The following is a 27,878-nucleotide window of genomic DNA, read 5'->3' on the forward strand; positions in this document are numbered from 1 at the left end:
GCTGAATTTAAGAGAGCTATTGTGTTGTAGTCATTAGAGGTTCAGACAAGGATCCAGGAGACCAGAGTTCAAATCCCCACTCAGCCACAAAGCTCACTGGGAACTCCTGGACCAGTCACTATACCTCTGGTTAACCTACCTCACAGGGTTCTTGTGAGGATAAAAAGGGGAGCGGAGAACCATGTACACAGCCTTGAGCTGCTTGGAAGCAAGTTCAGAAAACAAATAAAAAAAATTAGAAGCCAAGAGTAACTAAAATGGATAGAATTTTAAAATGATATTTGAAATATGCTAGTAACTGTAGGTACTATGTTTAGTAGCCACTGGTAGCCTAATTCTGCATCATTTCTCTAAACCTTTTGTGAAGCCATTCAAATTGGTAGCAATGTCAGTCTTATGAGAGAGGGATCAAAATGTTTGTATTTCCACTTTGTCCATGTCATGCAGAACAGTATGAGCTTCCAGGAAGACCCCTCTTTCTCCCCTCTTAACTGTCCTAACCCCCCCAAAAATACAACAACAACAACATTGTCAACATTTTTCATAGGTGAGTTGCCCTAGCATAGCTATTAGAAGCCATAAAGACCAACTCTCATAACCTGGATCTAACCCTGTTCATTTAACTCTGCTTAAAACTGGTTGAAATGCAAAATCTTCTCCCCAACAGGTCTAGTAAGTGATGGTACAGAGTATTCCTGCAGAGGGTACCCTGTTTCCACAATGCTTTTTTCATGCCTAAATAATGGGATAAGCCTTCCTCCTGCTCATCTGGCCATTGCTCCTTTATCTAAGCTCACATCTAAGATTGTAATTGAACAGTAGGGGGGGGGGCATTGAAGTGATAGAGTTGATGGGAGGAAAAAATGGGCCGTCGGACAGGGAGGGTTTACCTCTTGGAAATAATTAAACCAGTGTTCTGGCCAATGGCTTTTATTCATTTTCTTTGACTGAAAGATCTTATTAACTTGAACCCCATTTCATTTAAAAGATTTAATTCACTCTCACCTCCTTCTCTGTGTCAAATGAAGGAAACCACAAAACCAAATAATAATAATGTTAGTGATAATAGCAATCCATGAAATTATCTTTTGCTCCTGTCCTCAGCATTACCTCTGAGCTGCAGATCCGCGTTTAACAGGACTGGACTGACATATGATGGCTATATAAGAACAGATTGTAAATTTGATCAAGATTCCTGTGTTGCCAGTGTTCTGCGTACAAATCTAGGTAAGATTTATCTGGGTTTTTGTCTTTTGTTTTTGGAATTACTAAATTAGTGGCAAGGAAGCTTTGTCACATAAGCTGTAGATGAATGAGAACTCCCATCTGCCTCATCTATCCTGGCCACCAGTCAGAGATGATGGGAGATGTAGTCCAGCAGCATATGGAGGACCATAGCTTCTCAATCCTGCAGTAAGGAATCACTAACATTTGAAAATGGGGAATCTAAAATCACCTGATCACAAGCATCAGATTTCCATCTTGATGTACATATTCACCCACCCCTTCTTCACTAGAGTGTGCGGTTGCCATTTTGTGGTTCGCCTCAAGTGCCAAAATATCGTGGGGCTATTCTGGGTGGGATGGTTGTGCTCACTTGACCATCTGTTCCTACATCATTGCTACATACTTGGAGGGAGAGGGGAAATGGGACAGTGAGGTTGGTGCAATTGAAGTGCCCTGCCAAGTCTTCTTCCTTGGCGATCACTTGTAGCTGAGTAAGTTTGTCTTCCATAAACATGGTTTTAACAATGAGTCCGTAAGTGACTGTGGAGACAAATTCTGGATCCACACGTCCTTCCACAGTGGAGGTATTGTTTTCCAGACAGGAGTTGATCAAGATGTGGATGATTCTTCATGCTGCAGATTGGACCTGAAATGAAGTTCTACATTCATTCCAAATTTAATGCCTTTTACTCTGGTCTATGATCGTAATAAAGCTTTGAAAGCTTTGGTTATATTTTACAAACTACGGTTGCAATCAAAATTATTCACGCCCCATTGCAAATTGGGTTGATTATCAAATTTTACAGACTTCTAGCTGTTTGCATTGAGCAAATCAAGCAAAAGCCACTGAAATAGCTCTGGACAATGGCTGCTTCAAGTGGTTTCCGAAATTCAGCTGAAAATGCAACTGATAGTGCCAAGAAAAACAACATTATTTATTTTGGCCGAAGACCCACAAAATTATTTTCAAAAGCAAAATAAAAGAGAAATACAGGGAAGATTAAAAGGTGGTCACATTGTTTTATCCACAGTATCTAGGTTTATTTCTTATTACTTCTGAGAGGAACTTAGCCAAGGCCAGGGCAGTGGCGTAGCGTGGGGGGTGCAGGGGGGGCCGGCCGCACCGGGCGCAACATCTGGGGGTTAGGGTTAGGGGGCGCAAATCCACGGGTTAGGGGGTGCAAATTACTTGCCTTGCCCCGGGTGCTGACAACTCACGCTACGCCACTGGGCCAGGGTAGTATCATCTGAGTTATATTGACTTCTCTACTCTCACTATTATTCAACCCATCCTTGGCAAGCATCTTTTAAATACCTGCAGAAAAATTGTGTATTCCACCAGGCTCATACAAGCCATTCAGAATACATCTTTCCATTGGTTAATTGATATGTGTTTCTTTTCTTTTTACAAAGTTTTTATTGTATGCTTTATGTACTATGAGTGGAATCATTTTGATATTTTTCTTTCAATGATATATAGGTGTGTGTACGTATATATAAATTAATAAAGCCCATCAACCTAGATTGCAGAATTTAATAATATTTTGCATGTTGTTTGTTTGAAAAGTTCTCATTCAGACATTACAGAAAATTGGTACCATTACAATGAATGTGTTTTAGGAGCAATAAACCTCCATATCTAAATATTTCTTTCAAATTCTTTTCATAGTGAAATTCCAAGAGCAACTTTTGAATAAATGCTTGTCATCCAGATTCTGTTCCCCAGGCCATTACAGCTTCACTGCAGGGGATGGTAAATTCTTTCAGATGAAGAAGCACTGCTGCAAGACTGAACGGTGTAACAATGCAACTCTCAGCCGTACGTTTCTGCATCAATTTAGAATCATTAACATGTTAGGGTTTTGCACTGAATTTGGCCATGGCCTGGATCCTTAGTCAATCAGCAGTACTTAGAGAATCTGTGTCTCATTCAAATGGGGTGAGACAGCCCCAGGTGGCAGCTCAGGACTATTAGGAGCTCTCAAGGGATGGAGAGTCAGGCAGGATGGGGAGGCAGTCATGAGGAGAAACTGTGAAAAAGAGGGACCTAGCTAGAGACATGGGTGGCGCTGTGGGTTAAACCACAGAGGCTAGGGCTTGCCGATCAGATGTTCGGCGGTTCAAATCCCCGCAATGGGGTGAGCTCCCATTGCTCAGTCCCTGCTCCTGCCAACCTAGCAGTTAAAAAGCACGAAGTGCAAGTAGATAAATAGGTACTGCTCCGACAGGAAGGTAAACAGCATTTCTGTGCGCTGATCTGGTTTGCCAGAAGTGGCTTAGTCATGCTGCCAGATGAGCCGGAGGCTGGTTGCAGACAAAGGCAGGCTCCCTTGGCCAATAAATTGAGATGAACACCACAACCCCAGAGTCGTCTGCAACTGGAGCTAATAGTCAGGGGTCCCTTTACCTTTTACTTGGCAGATACGTCTGCCAGAGAAGGGATGGGTTGCCTTTCCAACCATGCCTCTCCTTCCTGCCTCTCAAAGGAGCACCATGCAGGATCAGATCATCCTACTGATAGGTGGGAGGATCTGATCCGGCACAGTGCCAGTGCCCCTTGTCCCAGCCATGTTTTTAATGTATGTTAAGATATGGTTACACATCGCCCCTATATCCAAGTGATGTGAGATTCCATGGGTACTAGGCATGTTGTAACCCAGGCTCTGTGTTTCCTGTGGGACCATAATGCACTCTGGTGTCTTTATCATATATGGTTATGCATAAATAAATACAACCTGAGGCCTACAATGAAGACATCCACCAGAATATGTCCTCTCCCTCTCATAGGCACAGCAGCATCCTTGCCTTGGCAGTTTGTCTTTTTCTGAGAACGGTCACATCCCTCATATTCTAATAAAACCTTATCCTTTTTTTATTACTACACAGGGAGCAGCTTCCATTCCTTTGTTGTGCTACTGTGCTAATCTGCTATTTTAATGACCCACTTCCCCAAAATGGTTACCTCAGAAGTAGATTACTTCTGACATGAGTCATGTTGATTTTCTAGGATTTAGAAGTGTCTAAAGAAGTGTCAGTTATGTCAGTTTAGAAACTTTGCCTACATTAAGTAACCAAGTGGATAAGTGAAATAATAAAAATAAAAATTGGGGATAAGAATACAATCTTCAAGATTATAACATTGCCTATGCATAATTAGCCATGAATAATATTTCATGCAATATAATTGGATACCTAGGTGCATGAACAGCTCATAAACAGGTTATGGTCCCTTTAAGATAACATTCAATTTGATGGTCCAAATTAGATGGTTACAACCCACCTATCTTATCCAGGTGTCCCCCTAAATGACCCTTGAACTGTTTCTGGTCAGTCTTTTAATTGACAAAATAAGTACTGACGTAGCTGGCAGTTATTCTTAATTATTATTATTTATTGAATTTATATACTGCCCTGTACCTGCAGGTCTCAGGGAATTCACAGAAAGTGATGGTTAGTTCATTCCAGAAGTGCAAAAGACAGCCAGAAACTCTGTACAAAGATAAGGGACTAAGAGTATACCTTTTCATACAGGCTACACCATAATCAATGGCAGGAAAACCTTCTGAGAGATTGAGAAGGAAAGAAAGTTCACACTCCCCCACTCCCCTTTATGTAAAGGTCATTCATCTCAGAGAACAATGGTGACTTTGTCCCATGCTCAGTCCTGAACCCAGATTGTGTCTAGATTATATTTTATCCAAGAGTACTTGCAGCTGCCCCACCAAAACTAGAAGGCCCTAGGGTGGATTCCATTAATACAACACAGAGATACAAAAACAGAGAAAAACATTAACATGCTCACTATACTTTTGATTTTGGCAGTTCCTGATCGCAACATGATGGCTGAAAATGGTTTGCAGTGCCCATCCTGCTTCTCCAAAGGGGAGGAAATGTGTAAAAGTGAGAAGACCATCAACTGCCTTGAGAATGAGACCCAGTGCATTCAATTCAAAGTAACTCTTCTTACCGGTAAGATTGCTACTCAGACAAGGAAAAAAGGCCTAGTAATTCTTGGTCATGCAGACTCTCACCTTGTCTTCTTCTCTCCCTTCCTCCCTTTCCCTTGCATGTTGCTATAAAAATGAGAGGGATCATATTTCTCACTGACCCGACTCTGCACCCTTCCGTATTGTTTTGCCTGCCTGGTCTGTGTCCTTTAACTCTCATAATGCCACTTGCTTGTCCGGAAGGAGGATTCAGAGTGAGATGTGTATATAAAATAGATGGAGACCTTCCTATCAGCATATTTTTCAGGAATAATGCTACATTGGGAGGGAATTTGGAATGAATGGGGGAGGGGCATATGGCTGATTTGCCTCAGGAGTACAGAGGCAATTTCCAGGCCATTTGTGATGCTTCTGTCCTACATTCTTTCTTCTCTTATTTCTGCTGCCCTTTACAGCCTTGGCTTTGCTAGTAAGAATTCTGAGGTGAGTACCTGATTGGAGTAAGAATTCTGAGGTGAGTACCTGATTGGCTCTTGGGATTCGCCTTTTGTGGGAGTCATAAAGCCATGGCAGAGGTTTGTAAATGCTGCAGGGTACCTCTGGACCTCGTGACCAGCACTCTGAGCTTTACAATGTATTGGAATGTAATGACCCTATATGGTGATGGGGTGCAATAAAAGCTTGGCCGGATGTAGGTAACATGAGATTGGCAAACGGCCATGCGGCTGGTCAGAACAAAGGAGAATAAATCAGAGAAGGGCAGACAGAGGGGCTGCTCTCTCTTATCATGGAAATATTACTGGCTTTCTGCGTCTTTATTTTACCCTAAAGAAGTGCCACTTGCAACGGCAGGCTCCAACAGCCTTTTTCACCTGCTTTATGTTTGATGTGTTTAACATGAAAATAGATATGGTAATATAAGAGGAGGATTCTCTGGATACTTAGATCACAGTGGGGCAATGAGGGAACCTCAGTTGGCACCCAACCATCATGTGCATCTCCAGCTTTTTTTGCTGCTGGATCACCCTGTTGACTTATGGCAGGTTCACTCAAGGTTCAGACACCAAGGAGGGAGTGTTGTTTTCAGATCTTGCTGTGTGGCCGTAGCATGTGACTTTTAATATGCCCAGGATATTGGGGGGGGGGGGGTAGAAATGCTCCCATTTTATTGCAACTCACCTGCCCACAAGAATTTGATTTGGTTAATCTTATCATTTAGGCCTGTTTTCAAATTCTCTGATTTCATTATATCTTATAATTATAACCTGTTTATTAAAAATCTTTGTGTCTTGAGAGTCCTTTGGGTATAATAGAAATTTAAATAATATCTGATCTAATTTTTTTACCTGAACTTCTTTTAAAAACTAACTTATTAAAATTCTCATTCACCATCACAGGAACCCTCTCCTAGTCCCTGAGTAAAGGACTAATGTCAACATTTCTCCCCCCCCCCCCAGGTGCATTTCAGCCCCACAGTTTCACTTTCCAAGGTTGTGGAACAACAGATTTTTGTGCCATCGGGAAAAATCAAAGAAACATGATCGGAGCTGGGAACTTTGTCCTTTTTGTTACCAAAGAAAGTTGTTACAATGCTTCACGAATCACACAACAGCCTGAACATGAAGAATGAATGGGACAGTGTAGACCTCCAAAATCTATGGCAATGAGGGGGAATTGGAGGCTCAGGATGAAATTCAGGACTCAGGATCTCTGTTTCTTTCTTATTTGCTTTTGGTTGAAGTAAAGGGAAGCAAGGGGCAGAGAAAAAGAGGTCAGAATACGGGAATTGTGGATTCTAACTTCAAAGAATCCTGTTGTGTATCATTAAATAACAGTTAAGTTTTCATTATGACGATTACAATGCAAAAATAAATGGTTATGGAGAATGAAATGCTGGTTCTCAGATCTGTTTCTTTCAGATACAAATGCAATTATCATTTATTGGTTTAGCCACACCGATTAAGAAAGACGCAATACATAAAACAGAATAAAAACAAAATTAACACATTGCACAATGAAAATTATTATTAGAATCAGATGATTCATTAGATAAGAGGTTTCTCCTTTGAAAGATTTAAATTAGGGCATATTTTAAGGCAGAGTTTAGTGGAATTCAGCTCCAGCACCTCTCAGGTTAGTGCCATTGCCATTCTAAGAGATCAAGGAACAAGTTTGTGGTGAACTCTGGCACTGGCAAATCTAGGAAAATAGCACTGAACCTTACAAACTTTTCTCCTTATAATCGTAACTGTAAAGGCAACACAGATCAATTTTTCAGAGGGGTAAGGGGATTTGTCCCTTAATAAATAGTTCAGCATATAACCAATCCATCTCTCAATTGGGATATTTAAATATTTGAACAAAGCTTCTCTTAAGTCCTCATAGATGGAACAAACCAGTAAGTAGTTGGGTGAATATTCAGGCCTCTTACCTTTACATAGGCAAACGACATAGGGGATCTGGTGAGAGCAGCTTTCAACTATGACAGAGTGGTAAATGTTTTCCCCATTTGGTATTTGTGATTGGCTTACATAGCGAGGGGCCTGAATGGGTAATTTGGCATACGAAGCTGCAGCACTGTCTCCCCTCCCCCCCCCATGAGGCAAGGTGAGGCAACCATCTTAGGCGGCTGGGTCCATAGGGGCAGCAGATCTGGCCTTGAAGGAATTCCTTGCCCCTGCTGCTGGCACAGTGGCAACAACAGCTGCACTGCGCTTCTTAAAGACCAGATTTGCCCCTCCCCCACAATCAGGTTGCCTCTTCAGTGGCCTCTTGGCCAATAGGAGGTGCTGCTGGTCTTTTCCTATCCTGTTTCCTGTGGAGATCTTTATTCCTCATCCTTCGCATTGGTCCGGATGTCGATCTGCACTTATCTCTTCTTCCCTGGAATGGCGAGGCACTATTTAGTGGTTTGCTTCAGCTGCCAACATGTCTTGGGACAGACTTTCCAAGGAGCACATTTGACCATGAAATTATGCTTCTAAATATGAAATTTCATATGACAAGGTGTCACCTCAATATCTAGCACACTCAGAATATCTCAAGGAAGATCATAATCATCAATAATTTGTAGTATTATCTTATTCCAAGATGGAGGCTCTCTATTGTTAAAAATCTGAATCTCCTTGAAACCTCCATCCCATTTTTAACTTTTATCAATAAATACCTAAGAGAAAGGATATGCACTCTGACCTTCACTGAACAAACACCAGTTTACATAGGAGGGAACTCCAAGGTGGCAAGGAGTCTTCACCCCCCCCCCATAAAATGTCTAAGGGAGCCGGTCCTTTCCAAAGTTGATGGGCATGGCAACTGGTCTATAGGTCTCTCCTTCAGACAGAGTGCCATAGACACTGCCCCCCCCAATTCCTCTGATTGGGCAGCCAGGCAGGATACTTTGGTCATGTATATAACAGGCATCCATAGTATTAGTATACTACCTCCTGTCTATTGGTTATGCCCCACCCCTCTAGAGTTTGATTGAAGATGTCATATGACACTCCACCCCAAAGTCCCATCTCAGATGTCACACCTCCAAGGGCCACCATGAAATGACTGGGGGGGGGGGCGATCCACGTAACCCATCTGTGATGAGGGCACACCACTGCCTCCTTAAAGCAGGCAGGAACCACCCTCTGTTTCAAGGAGGTATTAATCACCTCCCAGACCCACTCAGCTGTCCCCTCTCTGCTACTTTTCCTCAGACAAAAGGGGCAAGGGGCAATGTCCTTGAATCTTACCAATTGAAACTCATCCAACACATCAGGGCTAGATAGTGCTCTGGACACCCCTTGAGTTTCATCTGCTGTAACAGCTGAGTCAGGTTTATTAACAGGCCAATCAAATCACATTATTTCCAAGTCACATTAATTCCAAATTATACAGCCAGATTTTTTGATTTTTTGGGGGGTACCCATACTTCAAGCTCCGAACGGGGTTCCAAGCATCACTTATATTGCTGCTTTAATTAGATTGTTCTATCCAGTTCTGTCCAGATAGTCTCTTTATTACTTTCTTCATCTTCTTCTTGTTATCATATATTCCTTTCTTTGCGATCTCTGATAATCTTCACAAGCGGGTTGGAAACAAACATCCTCTGTGTGGGTTTTACACTTCCAAAAATCATATCACATAGGGACAGACGCCATTCCACACTACTGTAAAGAATTTATCCTCGGACTGTCCTTTAATTTTCCCAGGCTCCGAAGCTCCTCTCATGGGAGGGGATGTTCTGATGCTGCACAAGTCCACCCTGCGCCCACCGCTGTCCCATCAGGGAAGCAGCTGGTGAGCTCCTCTCACAAGAGGGGTTTTTTTTTAACCCGCCCCTGCTCCTTACCAGAAGAAACCTCGCAGGTTGGATGCAGCCCCTGCAAAGGACGTCCTTGCCCCACCCTGTGGGAGGTCAAGTCCTCACCCCATCAAGGTTTGGTGCGCAGGGGCCCCAGCAAAAGCAAATTTCTCTTTGGGTGCCATGTTGCGTTGCTTGCATCATCATCATCATCATCATTGATCAGTTAATTAAAATTATTACTTGCTATCTTGCCCAAGGCAGCTCAAAGTGACTAACAAACAACACCCCACAGAGAGGGAGGGGGTATTGGTTTGTGAGAAGGGGTCAACCTGGTTTTCACTATGTGCTTTGTGTTTTTCTCTTGTAAACTGTCCTGAAATCAACAGCCGAAGGGCAGTATTCAAATGTTTTAAAAATAAAAATAAACCAAAGTGTGGGCGGGGATTGGGAATTACATTAGAAACACCCCACCCACTCCCAGAATATTAGGATGTCAACGCTTCTTCCCTTCAGGTCCAGAAGACACCTGTGGGTAAAAAGGACAGAAAGCAGGAACTAAATGACCACTCTCTGTTGCCCGATGTCTCCAGCAAAATATATCACCCAGGATGCCAAATGTGATCTGAGGTACTGGTTTGGATCAAGACTGTATCCAAATATCCACCCAAAGTACAGAATGGCTTTCACTAATGGGGCCTTCTGCTGCGCGCGATTTCCATTTGCATCCTGGGGCAAAGTTCGCAACCAGGACCAGCTACTTCCAGGTTAGGGGAGTTCATAACCCAAAGCATTCGTAGCCAGATATATCACTCTCCTTTCTACCTCAGGCTTACTTGCCTGCACCTGAAGCGATTGCTTCACTGCCACTGAATCACCCTCCTTTTTTCTGTGTGGATCAGTTTTACTGGTTGAAACTTCCATTGCAGCCAATGGAATACTGCGCTGCAATATGAAGTCAACATTTTAATCACAGCTCATCCCATCCTTTTTTTCTTCTTTAGAAGAGGAATCCTTAGATGGAGACTGTATTGAGGGGGTTTCTTGTAGGTGGCTTCCGGGCTTTGCCATTGCGCTTTTTTGTTCTCAGCTCCTTCATTGGGTGCCGTCAGAATTTAAATTTTAAATTAACTGTATAGAGGAAGAAATTTGAAAAGTGTCTGTTGACAACTAATGAGATTGTGGAGAAATAATTCAGACAATTTCAACAGTAAGCTTTGAATTTCATCATTTTCTCTATGTCTGCATGTTAAAAAGGGAGAAAAAAACCTCCTCTTCCCAGAACTCACAGAACATTTGTCCCCAAGTGTTGCCTGCAGCAGAAACACGTAGCCTATAGATCCCTCCAAGTAAGCCTCTATGTGCATCAGTTCTCTTTCTAGAATGATGAAGGCACTCCTGAGCACATGCCTCCTCTTGGCCCTGCTTTCTTCAGATAAGTAGGAACCAGTAGGATGGGGAACTTTTACAGTAATAATATTTAGAGTACAGAGGAATCCAGAGAGCTGAATTTAAGAGAGCAAGTGTGTTGTAGTCATTAGAGGGTCAGACCAGGAGACCAGGGTTCAAATCCCCACTCAGCCACAAAGCTCACTGGGGGATCCTGGACCAGTCACTATACCTCAGGTTAACCTACCTCACAGGGTTCTTGTGAGGATAAAATGGGGAGTGGAGAACCATGTACACAGCCTTGAGCTGCTTGGAGGCAAGTTCAGAAAACAAACAAATAAAAAAAAATAGAAACCAAGAGCAACTAAAATGGATAGAAATTTAAAATGATATTTGAAATATGCTAGTAACTGAAGGTACTGTTTTTAGTAGCCACTGTTAGCCTAATTCTGCATCATTTGTCTAGCCATTCAAATTGGTAGCTTTGTCAGTCTTATGAGACAGGGATCAAAATGTTTGTATTTACACTTTGTCCATATCATTGCACTTTGATTAGTGGCCTGGAAGAACAGAAAAAGTATATTGTTTATTCTAATTCAGTAAGACCCAACACCAAGTAAGTGCAAAAACAGAGGCATTTGCTCAGAAGACACCTTTATCCATCAAGGACCCAGCAGCTTCCCATAGGCCTTGGATTTGATAGCATTAGCTGTCTGCATACATATTTGTAGCTAATGATGACTGCAGCCAGGCACTGAAGAATATGGTTGGTGGTCTCAGCCATTGTAGGAAGAGATATTTTTTTTTAAAAAAAATCCATATTTACCCATCACTGTGAGGCTGGTGTGAGATTTGTGAAGCATCCTCAAATCAAAACCTGGACTTGCTTTGCGTAATTTTTGCAAAACAAAATATGGTCTACAAGTATAGTATATGGAGAAGGGCAAAACGGATGAAATGAGAAAGAAACAGTTCAACAAACAAGAAATTAGACCCACTTTGAGTAGGAAGGATGTCTATTAGAATAGAATAAGAATGAGAAAAAAGTATGGTAACATAAGTCCGTGAGTAAGAGCTTTTGGATTTATGGTTATATGTTTGTCATTTGTTTTGTGTTTTCTTTTTAGTTTGTTTCTTAAGTGTTGTGTGTTTATGTGTTGTAATAAAAAGTTAATAAAAAGCATAATAAAAAATACCTCTTTGCAAGAGGATGATATATATATATATATATATACACACACACACATACATACCAGTGTGTGTATATATATATATATATAGAGAGAGAGAGATTTGTGAAGCATTATAACAATGATTTCAACTGGAAAAGAGAACTATTGCTCCGATTCCAATTCCTTCTTCAGTAGCAGAGAAATCTGTTTTTGCACATCCTTGGAAAGTGAAGTCACTCCTACAAACGAAATCAGGAAAAGAAAAAGAAATGTTCACATTAGTCATTTACTAGGGCCTTGGAGTTTTGGTTCTGGTGGTGAATGAGAATCCTCGTGACTTAATCTTTTTAAGTTTTTAAAAAAATTCTCTTAAGTTATAGCTGATTTTTATAGTGTCCAGATCAACTAATAGTACTGCACTATTCTGACTTCAGCAGTACACACAAAATAGTGGATCTCTCTCTCTCTCTCTCTCTGTTTGTGTGTGTGTGTTTATACACACAAAACCATGCACACCCAAACATAGGTAGGTGTGGAAACTAGTGGGGTGTGTGTGCAAAGTCAAGAGATTGCCAGGTGGGCATTATTTCAAAGTGCAGGGAAAGTGAAGAAGCTTTTCTTTAGTGGGGTAGGTGGAGAAAATATGCCTTAGAAAATAGGGCAGAATAATAATTCCATTGGAATGGAGAGTAAAAGTTGCTCAGAAAAGGAAGGAGGGAAAAAACAAAGTATGGCCATAGAAGGAAGAAATTAAATACATTTTACATAGAAAGACACCTTCAATTCTACGCCTTGGAAGAAATCACATAAACTTACTAGTGAGGATCCAGATGACCTACTATTGCTTGGTGTTTGTGGAATTCCCGGGTGCTGAATTTAAGATAACCAGTGTGCTGTAGTGATTAGAGTGTCAGACAAGGATCCAGGAGACCAGGGTTTGAATCCTCACTTAGTTCACTAGGGGATCCTAGACCAGGCACTATCCTTTGGCTTAACCTACCTCTTCTGAGGATAAAATGGGATGGGGAGAACCATGCACACTGGGAGGCCTCTGGGAGGAAGTGGCTGCACATAAATAAATGAATTGGAAAAGTTGAAATTGACAAGCAAGCGACATTGATAGATAGGTTCACCCCTAGTCAGGATCCTGTCCTCACACTGGCCAACCCAATGAATATGGGAAGCACACAATCAAGACATTAGCACAGCAGCAACACTCCGGCGTACTGTGGGTTCCAGCAACTGATATCTGGAACAGACTACTTTGGGTATTGGAGGTAGTACATAGTGATACGGAAGGAGAGGGGGGGCACCTTTCCTCACCCCTCCTCCACCGGATAAGGGGCCCGAGGCGATGACCTCGACAGCGCCCAACTCTGCCGTGACCCCTCAGCCCCCACACTGTTGCACAAGCACCACACTATACCCTTGGCCTTATAAAACAACAGCCTTTTCCTTCTATATACGGGCGAAATAAGCCCTTCTTTCTTAAGCCTTCCTTTCGCTCTATTTCTAACATGGGTAGACCGTATCGAACTGTATTCTCCATTGACTATAATGGCCGCGCTTTAGCCAATCAGGACCATGCATTCCCCTGCAAGAGCTAACTCAGGAGCTCTTGCACGCCTCATTTAACCTCCTGACAAGTTGTTGACGGCTCCCTGCTGCGAGAACAATGGAACCGAAACCAGTGACCTTGTAAAACTGTCAAAGTCTTGCTACAATGTATCCATTTCATTTCCGCTTTTGATCTTCAATATACACTTGACCAGCAAGGTGCTGAAACTTTGGAAAATAATATAAAATCAACCAAAGCTCCGATTTTCTCCATCTTGACGTCATTCTACTCAGTTCCCTCTGGACTCCATGATGTTGCCCCTACCTCCATAATCCCCAAGGCGGCAGGTCACGTACTCAGGAAGACCCTAATCCTGTCGGATCGTTTTGCCAAACCCTTCCTCCGGGCAATGCCAGGTGACAGACGATGCATATCTGCGCCATTGTCTTGCCATCACCTGTGCTCAGGAAATGTTTATCTATGCATATCTCTTGCTCTGCATATTCCCCCTCCCTTCCTTAAAATGCTAATCCATGTAACCCCACCTTTCTGTAATATATTCATGATGTAATCTGTGAAACCCAACCTTCCCATAATGTATTCATGACGTTTATTGCACTGTATTCTGGGACTTGGAGGGAACTTTTAAAAGTTTATGTCGCCCCATTCTCGGGGTTCAATCTCATTTTGAACCTGTTGCGCAATAAACCTCGGATCTCCGTTTATTGCTCCTGTCTCCGGCCGAGCTCATTTTCTTCTGCTAGGACCCGCGGACTTCGTCCGACGAGCCGGGTGGCAAGGGTAACTCCGCACCCGGAATTTTCCGTAACAATAGCCATCATGCTTTGTAGCCTTTGAGAGTCTTTCTCTCCATCAATTTGTCTAATTCTCTTTCAAGGCCATTCAAATTGGTGGCCTTCATTACCTCTTGCAAAAAATTCCATAGTTTAATTGTGCTCTGTATGAAGCTCTAGTGTCATGAGAAATGGATCAAAAAGTTTGTATTTCCACTTTGTCCATATCAGATCAAACCTTGTAACCAAACAGTGGGAAGAAAATGTATTTAAGTGAGAGTCTGGATGGGAGGAAAAGTTGGCCGTGGGAAAGGGAGGGTTCACCTCCCCACTTCTTGGAAATAATTCAACCAGTGTTCTGGACAATGTCTTCAACAGTTTTGATCAAGGAGTGTTTTATTTTATTTATTCTATAAAAATGTTTATTAAATTTAACACCTTTTAATTTAAAAGTTTTAATTCACTACCAACTCCTTTTCTGTGTCTGATACAGCAAACAGCAAAACCAAAGAATAATCATGTTAATGACAATAATAATTCATGAAGTAAACTTTTGCTTCTGTCATCAGCATTACCTATGGACTGCTTCTTTGGCTATAACAAAACGGGACTGACATATAATGGCTATGACAGAATAAGTTGTGGCTTCAATGAACATTCCTGTGTTGCCAGTGCTCTGCGTACAAATATAAGTAAGATTTGCCTGATTTTTTGTCTTTTGCTGTTGCATTAGATCCAGGTTAAGATAATTGAACTTTAAGGGTTCTACTAGCATGTTGTTGTTGTTGTTTAGTCGTGTCCGACTCTTCGTGACCCCATGGACCATAGCACACCAGGCACTTCTGTCTTCCACTGCCTTCCGCAGTTTGGTCAAACTCATGCTGGTAGCTTCAAGAACACTGTCCAACCATCTCGTCCTCTGTCATCCCCTTCTCCTTGTGCCCTCCATCTTTCCCAACATCAGGGTCTTTCCCAGGGAGTCTTCTCTTGAGGTGGCCAAATACTGGAGGCCTCAGCTTCACGATCTGTCCTTCCAGTGAGCACCCAGGGCTGATATCCTTAAGAATGGATAGGTTTGATCTTCTTGCAGTCCACGGGACTTTCAAGAGTCTCCTCCAGCACCATAATTCAAAAGCATCAATCCTTCGGCGATCAGCCTTCTTTATGGTTCAGCTTTCACTTCCATACATCACTACTGGGAAAACCATAGCTTTTACTATACGGACCTTTGTTGGCAAGGTGATGTCTCTACTTTTTAAGATGCTATCTAGGTTTGTCATTGCTTTTCTCCCAAGAAGCAGGCGTCTTTTAATTTCGTGGCTGCTTTCACCATCTGCAGTGATCTACTAGCATATAGAAGTCTATTTCTGGAGCAACTCACCTATGAAAAAGGTGAGGTAAGAAAGCTGTGGCGCTTCAGCTGTAGATGAATTAGAACTCCCATCAGCCTCAGCTAGCCTGGCCACTAGTTAGGGATGATGGGAGATGTAGTCCAGCAACATCTGGAGGATCACAGTTTCCCAATCCTGAAGTAAGCAATCACTTGCATATGAAAATGGGGAATCTAACAGACTTGATCAGTGGCTGAATTTGGGTGCTTATCTCCAAGCTTAGAGAACTGGATTTGCTTTAACTAGAAATCCCTTTTGACCCAAACCAATTTACCCCAGTTTAGTTTAGGTTATCCAACTAAACAATAAGCCTGGAATATACAGTGGTACCTCTGAATGTAACGTGATCCATTCCGGAGCCCCGTTTGCATACAGAGCAGAACACAACCTGTGTCTGCGTGTCTGTGCAGGTCGTGATTCGCCGCTTCTGCACATGCGTGTGACGTAATTTTGAGCACCTGAGCGTGTGCGAGCGGTGAAACCCAGAAGTAACACATTCCGTTACTTCCGGGTCGCCGTGGAGCGCAACCCGAAAATGCTCAAGCTGAAGCAACTTCAACTCGAGGTATGACTGTAATCTCAATATCCCCTTTGACATAAATTACATTAAAATTGAGAGTCCTTTCACAGAAACTATTCAAAAGCTGAACAGCTGGGATGGGAAATGAAGGTGCTTCACACCTTCATGGCTCCTTATCCCCCTTCAAGTAATTTTGAAATAATTCTCAGTTATAAAACGGTGAGGAAGGAAACAACAGAAAGGAAGCATTCCTGTTGTTCACTTCTTAAAATGGGCTTCAGTTACCCAGTCAAAGGGGGCCCCTCCACCCTGATGAACTTTGATTCCTACTTCAACCATTGGTTAAATCTGATATGATCCCCTTGCTTGTTTGTTCCTGATTCACCCACACCTTCTACCCAGGAGGGTGTGGGTGCCATTTTGTGGTTTGCCTCAGGTGCCAAAATGCCTTGGGGCAATTCTGGGTGTGATGGTGGTGCTCACTTGACCATCTGTTCCAACATCACTGCTACATTTTTGGAGGCAGAGCGGCAAGGGGGCAGTGAGGCTGGTGCAATGCAATGTCTTGCCAAGTGTCTTGCTTTGGGAACAACAGGTCAGGGAAGCATTTTCTCCAACCTGCAAACTGTTACGATCAACTAGCAGAGAGAGTGCAGTGTATGTCAGATGCATTATCAGATGCATAGAGGAAGGCATGAGTCTTTGTGCTACAAATTGACCTGAAATGAAGTTCTGCATACATTCCATTGCCCAATTTAATAGTATTTTCACACTGTTAGTTTGAAAAGGTCCTGATTCAGGCAACACAGAAAATTACAATAAATGAGCCTTAGGAGCAATAGATCTGCATATTTTTCCAAGACCCAAATATTTCTTTCAAATTCTTTTTCATAGTGAAACCGAGAGTGCAACTTTCAAGTAAATGCACATCATCCAACGATTGTTTCTCAGGCAATTAAAGCTTCACTGCAGCAGATGGTAAATTCTTTGAGATAAAGATGCAATGCTGCAACACTGAAATGTGTAACAATGCAACTCTCAGCCGTAAGTTTCTGCATCATTTTAGAATCATTAATGTTATGTATTGAAGTTCTCACTCTGGCCATCAGAGGTATTGTGTATATAGTTTTCACTCAGGTCCACGTCAGTTAATTTAGGCGGGAAACCCTGGGGTGTTGTTATTACAATGTTGACAGCTGGCTGCCTTTAAAAGCAGGCCAGCTGAGCTGTTCAGTTCAGTTCAGTTCCAGCTTACTTATAAAGAACTACTTGGAGAAATCTCTGTGTTGTCTGCTATGTCAACCCACTACATAATAATTAACATGTTAGGGCTGTGCACTGGATTTGGCCAAGGCCTGGATCCTTAGTCAATCAGCAGTACTCAAAGGACCTGTGCCTCATTCAAATGGGATGGGACAGCTTCAGATGACTACAGGTTGGGTTGAATAACAAAGGACTATAAAGGGCTCTGAAAGGGTGGAGGGTCAGGCAGGACGGAGAGGCATGCATGAGGAAAAAGTGTGAAAAAGAGGGAGCTACTGGACAGCTATGTCTCTTCCTGACAAGGGATGGCTTGCCTTTCCAGCCAGGCCTCTCCTTCTTCTTGCCCCTCAAAGCAGCTGCCTGCAGGATTAGATCCTCCTTCTGATAGGTGGGAAGATCTGATCCTGCAGTTCCACTGCTCCTTAACCAATCCATATTCTTGCTGGATGTTAAGATATTGTTATACACCACCCCTATATCCAAGTGATGTGAGAGTCTAGGGGTACCAGGTGTATTTTAACCCAGGCTCTGTGTTTCCTGTGGGACCCTAATGCACAGCAGACACTGTGGTGCCTTTATGATATATGGGTTATGTAGAAATATATACAAGCTGAAGCCTACAATGAAGGCATCCACAACAAGAGGCTCTGTCCCTCTCATAGACAGAGCAGCTTCCTTGCCTTGCCAGCTTGTTTCTTCCTGAGAACGGTCACATCACTCCTGTTCTAGATTTGCTAACCCATCCTGGTCTTATTGCTATACAGAGAGCAGCCCCCATTCCTTTGATGTCTTGCTGTGCTAATTTGTTATTCAATGACCCTCTTCCTCCACTCTGTTACCTCACAGGTTGATTGTTTCTGACATAATTTGCTAGGATTTAGAGGTGTCTAAAGAGATATAATTTAGGAACTTTGCCTAGGTTAACTAACCCAGTGGATAAGTAAAAAAAACCTGTGCCAAGAATATGAAGTTCAATATGCATTTAGAACATACAATATGCATGATTAGCCTTTGAATGTATTAGAGGTTACTGACCATAGCCGCTTCCCAAAGTGTCTAGCAGAGTTTCCCTGGCGGCAGACAACAAGAGCTGTAGTCACATTCAAATGCACAGTCAAGAATTACTTTATGCAAACATTTGGTTGTACAAGCATTTCAGCATTTCAGTTAATGCTATCTACAAACTATTTACAGTCCTTCTACCTCTCTTTGGCATGGTATACTTTCAGTCTAGTAATAAACAATCGTGATACTGCAAACTCATAGTATCAGCAGCACACTTTTCGTGTCGAGGTCCCCAAGCCACCCCCCAAATAACTCACAACGCAGACTTAATTTTTTGTGTAAGGTTTTTGGCATGATTTTGGCCACAACTTTATTTAAATACAAAACCGTGAGTGGTTGTTTAGGCATTGGTTAAGACTATCTGTCCCCCCCACCTGGGGACAGAACTGACTTTCGGGCACCACCGAAAGACAGTGCGGGGGAAAGCAAGTCAGGGAGAAATGGAGCTGAGTCACAGACCCTCAATTCTCATCCGCATGCTCCCCGAAGGCTTGCCGGCCCTAGTCCCATTCCAGGGATTGGACGAAAAGATGGCAAGCCCCAGGATTCCTTTAACGGAATTCCCTTTCCGCAGCAACCATGGAGGGGCAGGCCCAGCCTATCCTAACCCCTCCTCCACCAATTTATAACCAATGCCTAACCGCAACCTTACAAGTTGTGATGATTTGCTACGCAGTAGGCAAAAACCAAATGGCCCAGCCAATCAGCCAGATGGACAAAATTCCTACCAAGCCCCTGCCCCAACGGCAGACGACCCCATGACAGGCATAGCAAGGTCAATGCAACAACCCCTTACTCAAGGGCGGGTGATCCGTTTCACACAGCAAAGAGAAAGCTCCAGGCTGCGTGCAGAGTATTTAAACATTTTACCCCTCCCACCAAAATTGCAACATAACTTTTACCCCAGCAACCCAGTGAACCAATCACTGCCCCAGGCCATCTTTAGAGACCCTGCCTGGTAACAGAGGGGTGGCTCAGCAGACCCCACCGCAACACGTGCTCTCCATGAAGGAGAACACGCTTTATCATACATTCAAACTAGCTGTAAACATGTGCACAAACAGCGTACAGTGGTGCCCCGCAAGACGAACGCCTCGCAAGACGGAAAACCCGCTAGACGAAAGGGTTTTCCGTTTTGGAGGCGCTTCGCAAAACGAATTTCCCTATGGGCTTGCTTTGCAAGACGAAAATGTCTTGCGAGTTGCTGCGGGGTTTTTGCCCTCCCCCCCTTTCCTAAGCCGCTAAGCCACATATCAGCTGATCCGCTGATAAGCCGCTTAACAGCTGATCGCTAAAAGCCGCTAATAGCGCTAAGCCGCTAATAATAATTTATTAATAATAATTTATTATTTGTACCCCGCCCATCTGGCTGGGTTTCCCCAGCCACTCTGGGCAGCTTCCAACAGAGATGAAAAATACACTAAAATGTCACATATTAAAAACTTCCCTGAACAGGGCTGCCTTCAGATGTCTTCTGAATGTCAGGTAGTTGTTTATCACTTTGACATCTGATGGGAGGGCATTCCACAGGGTGGGCGCCACTACCGAGAAGGCCCTCTGCCTGGTTCCCTGTAACATGGCCTCTCGCAGTGAGGGAACCGCCAGAAGGCCCTCGGAGCTGGACCTCAGTGTCCGGGCAGAACGATGGGGGAGGAGACGCTCCTTCAGATATACTGGACCGAGGCCATTTAGGGCTTTAAAGGTCAGCACCAACACTTTGAATTGTGCTCGGAAACATACTGGGAGCCAATGTAGGTCTTTCAAGACCGGTGTTATATGGTCTCGGCGGCCGCTCCCAGTCACCAGTCTAGCTGCCGCATTCTGGATTAGTTGTAGTTTCCGGGTCACCTTCAAAGGTAGCCCCACGTAGAGCGCATTGCAGTAGTCCAAGCGGGAGATAACCAGAGCATGTACCACTCTGGTGAGACAGTCTGCAGGCAGATTGGGTCTCAGCCTACGTACCAGATGGAGCTGGTAAACAGCTGCCCTGGATACAGATTTGACCTGTGCCTCCATGGACAGCTGTGAGTCCAAAATGACTCCCAGGCTGCGCACCTGGTCCTTCAGGGGCACAGTTACCCCATTCAGGACCAGGGAATCCTCCACACCTGCCCGCCTCCTGTCCCCCCAAAACAGTACTTCTGTCTTGTCAGGATTCAACCTCAGTCTGTTAGCCACCATCCATCCTCCAACCGCTTCCAGACACTCACACAGGACCTTCACCACCTTCACTGGTTCTGATTTAAAAGAGAGGTAGAGCTGGGTATCATCTGCATACTGATGAACACCCAGCCCAAACCTCCTGATGATCCCTCCCAGCGGCTGCATGTAGATGTTGAAAAGCATGGGGGAGAGGACAGAACCCTGAGGCACCCCACAAGTGAGAGCCCAGGGGTCTGAACACTCATCCCCCACCACCACTTTCTGAACACGGCCCAGGAGGAAGGAGCGGAACCACTGTATGACAGTGCCCCCAGCTCCCAGCCCCTCAAGACGGTCCAGAAGGATGTCATGGTCGATGGTATCAAACGCCGCTGAGAGATCCAGCAGAACTAGGAAACAGCTTTCACCTTTGTCCCTAGCCCGCCGGAGATCATCAACCAGTGCGACGAAGGCAGTTTCAGTCCCATGATGAGGCCTGAATCCCGACTGGAAGGGATCCAAATGGTCCGCTTCTTCCCGGCGTGCCTGGAGTTGTTCAGCAACCACTCGCTCAATCACCTTGCCCAAGAATGGAAGGTTTGAGACTGGGCGATAATTGGCCATCGTGGCCGCATCTAAAGATGTTTTTTTAAGAAGCGGTTTAATAACCGCCTCTTTCAGCGGGTCTGGGAAGGCTCCCTCACGGAGGGAAGCATTCACCACCCCACGAAGCCCATTGCCCAGTCCTTCCCGGCTAGCTTTTATAAGCCAGGATGGGCAAGGATCCAGGAGACAGGTGGTTGGCTTCACTCGTCTAAGCACCCTGTCCACATCCTCGGAGGTAACAGATTGGAATTGATCCCACACAACTTGACCAGACAGGACTCTAGCAGTCTCCCGCCCCGGCCCTGCTCCCACAGTGGAGTCTACTTCTTCCCGAATCTGAGCGATTTTATCTGCAAAAAATTTTGCAAAATCATTGCAGGGGAACATGTGGCCCGTACTGGGCCCCGATGTTACAGGTGGTTCCGCTAAATTGTGAACCACCTGAAAAAGTCTCCTGCTGCTGTTTTCTGCAGATACAATAGAGGCGGTGAAGAAAGTCTTCTTCGCCGTCGCTATCGCCACTTGGTAGGCTCGACGTTGAGCTCTAACCTGTGTCCGGTCAGATTCGGAATGAGTTATCCGCCACCGGCGCTCTAGCCGTCTCAACGATTGTTTCATTGCCCTCAGATCCGTGGAAAACCACGGGGCTCTCCGGGCTCCATGCAATCGGAGAGGGCGCTTTGGAGCCAAACAGTCAATAGCCCTGGTTAACTCCACATTCCAGCGGGCCACCAGGGAATCGGCTGAAAGGCCATCAACATGGGATAAAGCATCCCCTACCACTCTCTGGAAACCATTTGGATCCATTAAGTGGCGGGGGCGGACCATCCGAATCGGTCCCACCTCCCTGCAGAGGGGATGGGTCGCAGAGAAGTCCAGTTGCACCAGGAAGTGGTCTGACCATGGCACTTCTTGCGTTTCACTTTTACTTAGTGTCAGATCACCAACATCCGTAGAGGTAAACACCAGGTCCAAGGCATGTCCGTGGCTATGGGTTGGGCCAGACTTATTCAGGGACAGCCCCATGGAGGCCATGCTTTCCACGAAGTCCCGAGCGGCCCCTTGTAAGGTCGTGTCGGCATGGATGTTAAAATCCCCTAGGACAACCAAGCTAGGTGTCTCCAGGAGAACATCCGCCACGACCTGAAGCAGCTCGGGCAGGGAATCCTTGGTGCAGCGGGGAGGTCAGTACACCAAAAGGAATCCTGTACTGCCCCTATTGCCCAACTTCCAGAACATGCACTCAGAAAACTGGGTCTTCCCAATAGGACGCCTGGTGCAAACTAATGACTTCCTAAAAATCACTGCAACCCCCCCTCCCCGCCCACATGACCTGGGTTGCTATGCGTAAGAGAAACCTGGTGGACAAGCAGCGCCAAGGACAGGCCCATCTGCTTCATCCAACCAAGTCTCTGTTACACATGCCAGGTCAAGTCCTCCATCCATGATCAAGTCATGGATGGCAGAGGTCTTATGAATCATTGACCTGGCATTGCACAGCAACACTTTCAGGTCATGTGGGTATCCCTTGCTGATTCTAGTATTCATCCGGTCAGGACCAGACCCGGAGGCAGGGATAGTCCTCAGACAACGACTAAACCTGCCTCCTCTGTAATGACATGGTCTGGTCTTAGCGTAAATCCTCCTCCTACCCGTGATCACTGAGATCGGTTGTCCCAGTTCATTCCCCCCTGTGAAACATATCCCAGCCATTTTGTGGGCTGGGGCCCATTCCCCGGCAGCCCTGACCCCTCCCCTTAAGAACAAAATAACCCCTTTAAAAAAAAAAACCAACACAAATAAAACAGTACAAACAAAAAACAATAAAAATTACAAAAATTACAAAAACATAAAATCAAACAAATTCCCAGGCCCAATAAACATCCACCCCACCTCACCCCACCCCACATACAAAAAAATCAAAATAAAAATTTTAAAACATTTTAAAAGCACTCTGCACCCCTCCAGCAGTAACAGCAACTGTCCTAGTGAGGCATGTCAGGCCCTGCTCTGGGCCAGGTGGTAAGTGGCAGGAAGGAGCAGGGCCCTCAGACACTCACATACAGGAGAGTCCTCCTGGGCAGTAGAGTCCAGCAGTCCTTATGAGGCTTCAGGCCCCACCCCAGGCCAGATGGTGAGTGGCAGGAAGGAGCAGGGCCCTCAGACACTCACATACAGGAGAGTCCTCCTGGGCAGCAGAGTCCAGCAGTCCTTATGAGGCTTCAGGCCCCGCCCCAGGCCAGATGGTGAGTGGCAGGAAGGAGCAGGGCCCTCAGACACTCACATACAGGAGAGTCCTCCTGGGCAGCAGAGTCCAGCAGTCCTTATGAGGCTTCAGGCCCCGCCCCAGGCCAGATGGTGAGTGGCAGGAAGGAGCAGGGCCCTCAGACACTCACATACAGGAGAGCTAAGCTGTCAGTGGGCTTGCTTTGCAAGATGAAAAAACCACTATACAAAGAGCCTCACAGAACGGATTAATTTTGTCTTGCGAGGCACCACTATATGTGTGCTTTCCTCCTGCCTCAAACTGCAAACTCAACTTCCTCCTTTTAAATGCATCTCCAGCTGACACCAATTAAGCCTGGAGTGCCACTCCCACACATTGAAGAAACTTCTGGAATGCTTTTTAAAGCTTAAAGAACTTTTATCTGTTTCTTGAAGAATGTTTTCCTGACAGAATGATCTATTTCAAGCAGTATAATAGGAAACCTAAGCTCATGAACATCTCATAAACAGCTTATGGTCCCTTCAAGTTAACTTTCAATTGGATACAGTGGTGCCCCGCAAGACGAATGCCTCGCTAAACGAAAAACCCGCAAGACGAAAGGGTTTTCCGATTTTTTAGCGGCTTCGCAAGACGAATTTCCCTATGGGCTTGCTTCGCAAGACGAAAGCCCATAGGGAAATCTCCGGGGACAGCGGGGAAGCGCAGCGCGCCTTCTCCTCTGTTCCCGGACCTATCCTAAGGCTTGAGGTGGGAGGTCTGGGAACAGAGGACAAGGCGCGTCTCCTCTGTTCCCGGGGCTTGCGGTGGGAGGAGGGTTTTTCCTCCCCACCGCCAACATTCAGAACAGCATTCTGAATGTTGGCGGTGGGGAGGAAAGCCCTCCTCCCACTGCAAGCCTTCAGGACAGGTCCGGGAACAGAGGGGAAGGTGCGCAGCGCTTCTCCTCTGTTCCCGGGGCTTGCGGTGGGAGGAGGGTTTTTCCTCCCCACCGCCAACATTCAGAACAGCATTCTGAATGTTGGCGGTGGGGAGGAAAGCCCTCCTCCCACTGCAAGCCTTCAGGACAGGTCCGGGAACAGAGGGGAAGGTGCGCAGCATTCTGAATGTTGGCGGTGGGGAAAAAAGCCCTCCTCCCCCCAGCCTTCAGAAGAGTTCCCGCCTAGGCTGCGGATAGCAGCCTGCTGCCCCGCGCGAGGGGCGCTCTTAAGCAGAGCGCCCCTCGCGCGGGGCAGACATTCGCCGCTTGGGGAGCCCTGCAGGGGAAGTCTTGCAGGGCTCCCCAAGCTGCGAATGTCTGCCCCTCGCGCGGGGCAGCAGGCTGCTATCCGCAGCTTGGAGAGCCCTCTGGACCTCTTCTGAAGGCGGGTGGGGGGCAAAAGTCTTTGTCCCCCCTGCCTGCCTTCCCGGGGGATTTTAAAATGCTGGCGGGCGGCAGCGCTGCTGCCCGCCAGCATTTTAAGATCGCCCCGGACAGCGGAGAAGTCCTCCGCTGTCCCGGGGTTTTTAAAATGCTGGCGGGCGGCAGCGAAGGCTTCGCTGCCGCCCGCCAGCATTTTAAAATCGCCCCAGGACAGCGGAGAAGTCTCCGCTGTCCCGGGAAGGGGGGGGAAGCAAAGACTTTCGCCCCCCCCCCGTCGGCCTTCAGAAGAGGTCGGGGGACAGACTGTCCCCAAACCTGGTCTGAAGGCGGTTTCCATAGGAACGCATTGATTGATTTTCAATGCATTCCTATGGGAAACCGTGCTTCGCAAGACGAAAAACTCGCAAGACGAAAAGACTTGCGGAACGAATTAATTTCGTCTTGCGAGGCACCACTGTATTTCCAATATGTGCCTTACAACCCAACTATTATATCCTGGTATCCTCCCAACTGACCCTCGAGCTGGTTCTGGTTACTCTTTTAATGGGAAAAATAAGCATTATCTAACACAGAGATACAAAAACAGACAAAACCATTAAAATGCTCACTATTCTTTTGATTTTTTCCCCATTTTTTTTATTCGTTTTCCAAATTTATAACAAACATAAAAAGAAAACATTAAAAAACAAGCAAGCAAACAAATATATATCCTAACTAAAAATTACACTTTTGTTATCATTGTTGGGTGATTTCCTCAAAACCCCCTGGCTGAGTTTCCATATACATCATTGTAGCAGTTTTCCAAAACTAGTTTCACATAAATTTACTTAGTCCATTAACATCTTTCTTTCTTTTCATTTGGGCTTTTAACCTTAGTATTCTATAACATCACATATTTAAATCCTAGTCCTATCTGATACTCGCAAGGAGTTCTATTTAAGTTATCTTAACATACTTGACTAAATAATCTTTAATTTTTTTCCATCACTCTACTTTTGATTGGCAGTTCCTGATCGCAACGTGCTGGCTGAAAATGGCCTGAAGTGCCCAGCCTGCTTCTCCGAAGGGACCACAAAATGTAAAAGTGAGAAGACCATCAACTGCCTTGAGAATGAGACCCAGTGTGTTGATTTTAAAGGAGCTCTTATTATAGGTAACATTGCTACTCAGACAGGAAAAAAGGTCTAGTCATTGGCTGGGTCACACAAACTCTCTCCTGCTCTCCTTTTCCCTCTCCCTTCCTCTCCCTTCACCATGCATATTGCTGGAAAAGTGAGAGGGCCCACATCTCTCACTGGCCTCACTCTGCACCCTTCCTTAGTGTTATGCCTGCCTGTCTGCACCATGTCCTTTAACTCTCATAATGTCACTTGCTGGTCCAGAAGGAGTATTCAGAGCAGGATGTGTATATAAAATACCCTTCTGAACAAAAGTAAAAATACATTGATTGCTTCACCTCAATTGCACCTGCATCTCTCCACCATTGGGATGCAGTCCAGGACAAAATGTGTCCTCTTGCTCAAAAAGCATATTTATTATGTAAAAGGAATGTAATTAAATTTCCTTAAATTCTGTGACAATGAGCAGTTTCTGGCTAACTCAGAGCATTAGTGCAAGGATTTACAGTTGTGCAACAAAATTTCCACTCTCTTCTACCTGTATGTGCCCTGTATTCTCCCAAAACCTGCTCCACAGAATGGGGAAAACATGCAGAATGGATTTAGGGGACACACAGGAGGAGGAAGAGCGGGAGAATATGCGCCTTTCCTCAAGAATACATCATTTTGCCGATGTCATGATTTAGCTATATGTGTAAAGAAAAGTGCTATCAACATAGCTTTGAGGAATAGTGTTGTTTCAAGAGTGGGGAAATTTTCCAAACACTTCCTTCCCAAAAAGAAGAGGGGATTTGGAATGAGGGGGGGCGGGCATGTGGGCTGATTTTTCCCAGGAGGGAAGAGGCAGAGTCCAGGCCATTTGTGATGCTACTTCCCTACATTCTTTATTCTACTGCTTCTCCTGCTGAAATATACTCAGAGTCGAGTGTGAATTTCATGTTCTTTATTCAGTTCATGGTAGCAATGAATGAAACTTTCCCCAAAACGTCTAGCTATATATACATTATTTACACAATGGGCCCCTAATTCCAGGCTGCTCCTGTAGGCCAATCAGCTTGCAGATTCACCTCCTCCAGAAGCCTGATTGGCTGCTCCTGCAGGCCAATCAGGTCGCTGATTCACTTCCACCTGGAGCTGAATTGGGTGGCTTCTGCGGACCAATCAGACTGCTGCATTCTGGATCATATTGTTCTAGGATTCAGCTCAGTACATAACACCTGCCCTTTACAGCTTGGGCTTTGCTAGTTTCTCTTTTGAGGGCTGAGTAAGAATTCTGAGGGGAGTTCCTGATTGGCTCTTGGGATTCCCCCTTTCCACCTACTTCATGTTAGATGTGTTTAACATGAAAATAGATATGATAAAATAGAAGGAGGGTTCTCTGGATGCTTAGATCAAAGTTTGGGGCAATGAGGGAGCCTCAGTTGGCATCCAACTGTTCTGAGAGACAATGGAGTGCAGCTCCAGCTTTTTATGTGGCTGCATCACACTGTTGACTCATGCCAGGATCACACATTCAAGGCTCTCAAACAAGGGAGGGAGTTTTGTTTTCCAGTTTTGCTGTGTGGCCACAGCATGTGGCTTTTCACATGCTCAGGAGATGTGAGGGGTATTCCTCCCATTTTATTGCAACTGACCTGCTCACAAGAATTTGATTTGGTTAATCTAGTTAATTAGGCCTGTTTTCAGATCCTCTAATTTCATTATATTTTATAAATATAATGTCAGAGGTTGGACTGAGGAGGAATGGTGGGAGATGCCCCCTTCTTTTCTGATTTCCTGAAGCCTGAAAGAAAACCTGCTTATTAATA

General features: G+C 44.9%; 2 protein-coding genes across 5 annotated transcripts in view; one reads left to right on the forward strand and one right to left on the reverse strand.

Annotated features, from left to right (window-relative positions):
- The window catches only part of LOC310851730 (phospholipase A2 inhibitor 25 kDa subunit-like), a 1,159,037-nt gene extending 1,139,769 nt beyond the window's left edge, over positions 1-19,268 (reverse strand). The window contains exon 1 of the mRNA XM_083754393.1: positions 18,833-19,268. The gene's annotated coding sequence lies outside the window, so the exon portion shown is untranslated. The remainder of the gene's footprint in view (positions 1-18,832) is intronic.
- LOC310851617 (phospholipase A2 inhibitor and Ly6/PLAUR domain-containing protein-like) overlaps positions 1-27,878 on the forward strand; it is a 309,684-nt gene that overhangs the window by 246,282 nt on the left and 35,524 nt on the right. Inside the window, exons 2-5 of one of the 4 annotated variants that reach the window (XR_014567783.1) lie at positions 1,105-1,227; positions 2,897-3,046; positions 5,050-5,196; positions 6,632-6,710. The exons of 1 other annotated variant lie outside the window; for it this stretch is intronic. Coding sequence is in view for 2 of the 3 variants with exons in the window: in XM_083754201.1 (XP_083610327.1) it covers positions 2,897-3,046; positions 5,050-5,196; positions 6,632-6,804 (470 nt within the window). In the remaining variant the exon portion in view is untranslated. Of the gene's footprint in view, positions 1-1,104; positions 1,228-2,896; positions 3,047-5,049; positions 5,197-6,631; positions 6,958-27,878 lie in introns of those variants that run through there. 2 more of the 4 variants (XM_083754201.1, XM_083754202.1) reach the window with 2 other exon arrangements.

Source organism: Podarcis gaigeae (genome assembly GCF_964106915.1).
Source record: "Podarcis gaigeae genome assembly, chromosome: 8".
NCBI classification, from domain to species: Eukaryota; Metazoa; Chordata; class Lepidosauria; order Squamata; family Lacertidae; genus Podarcis; species Podarcis gaigeae.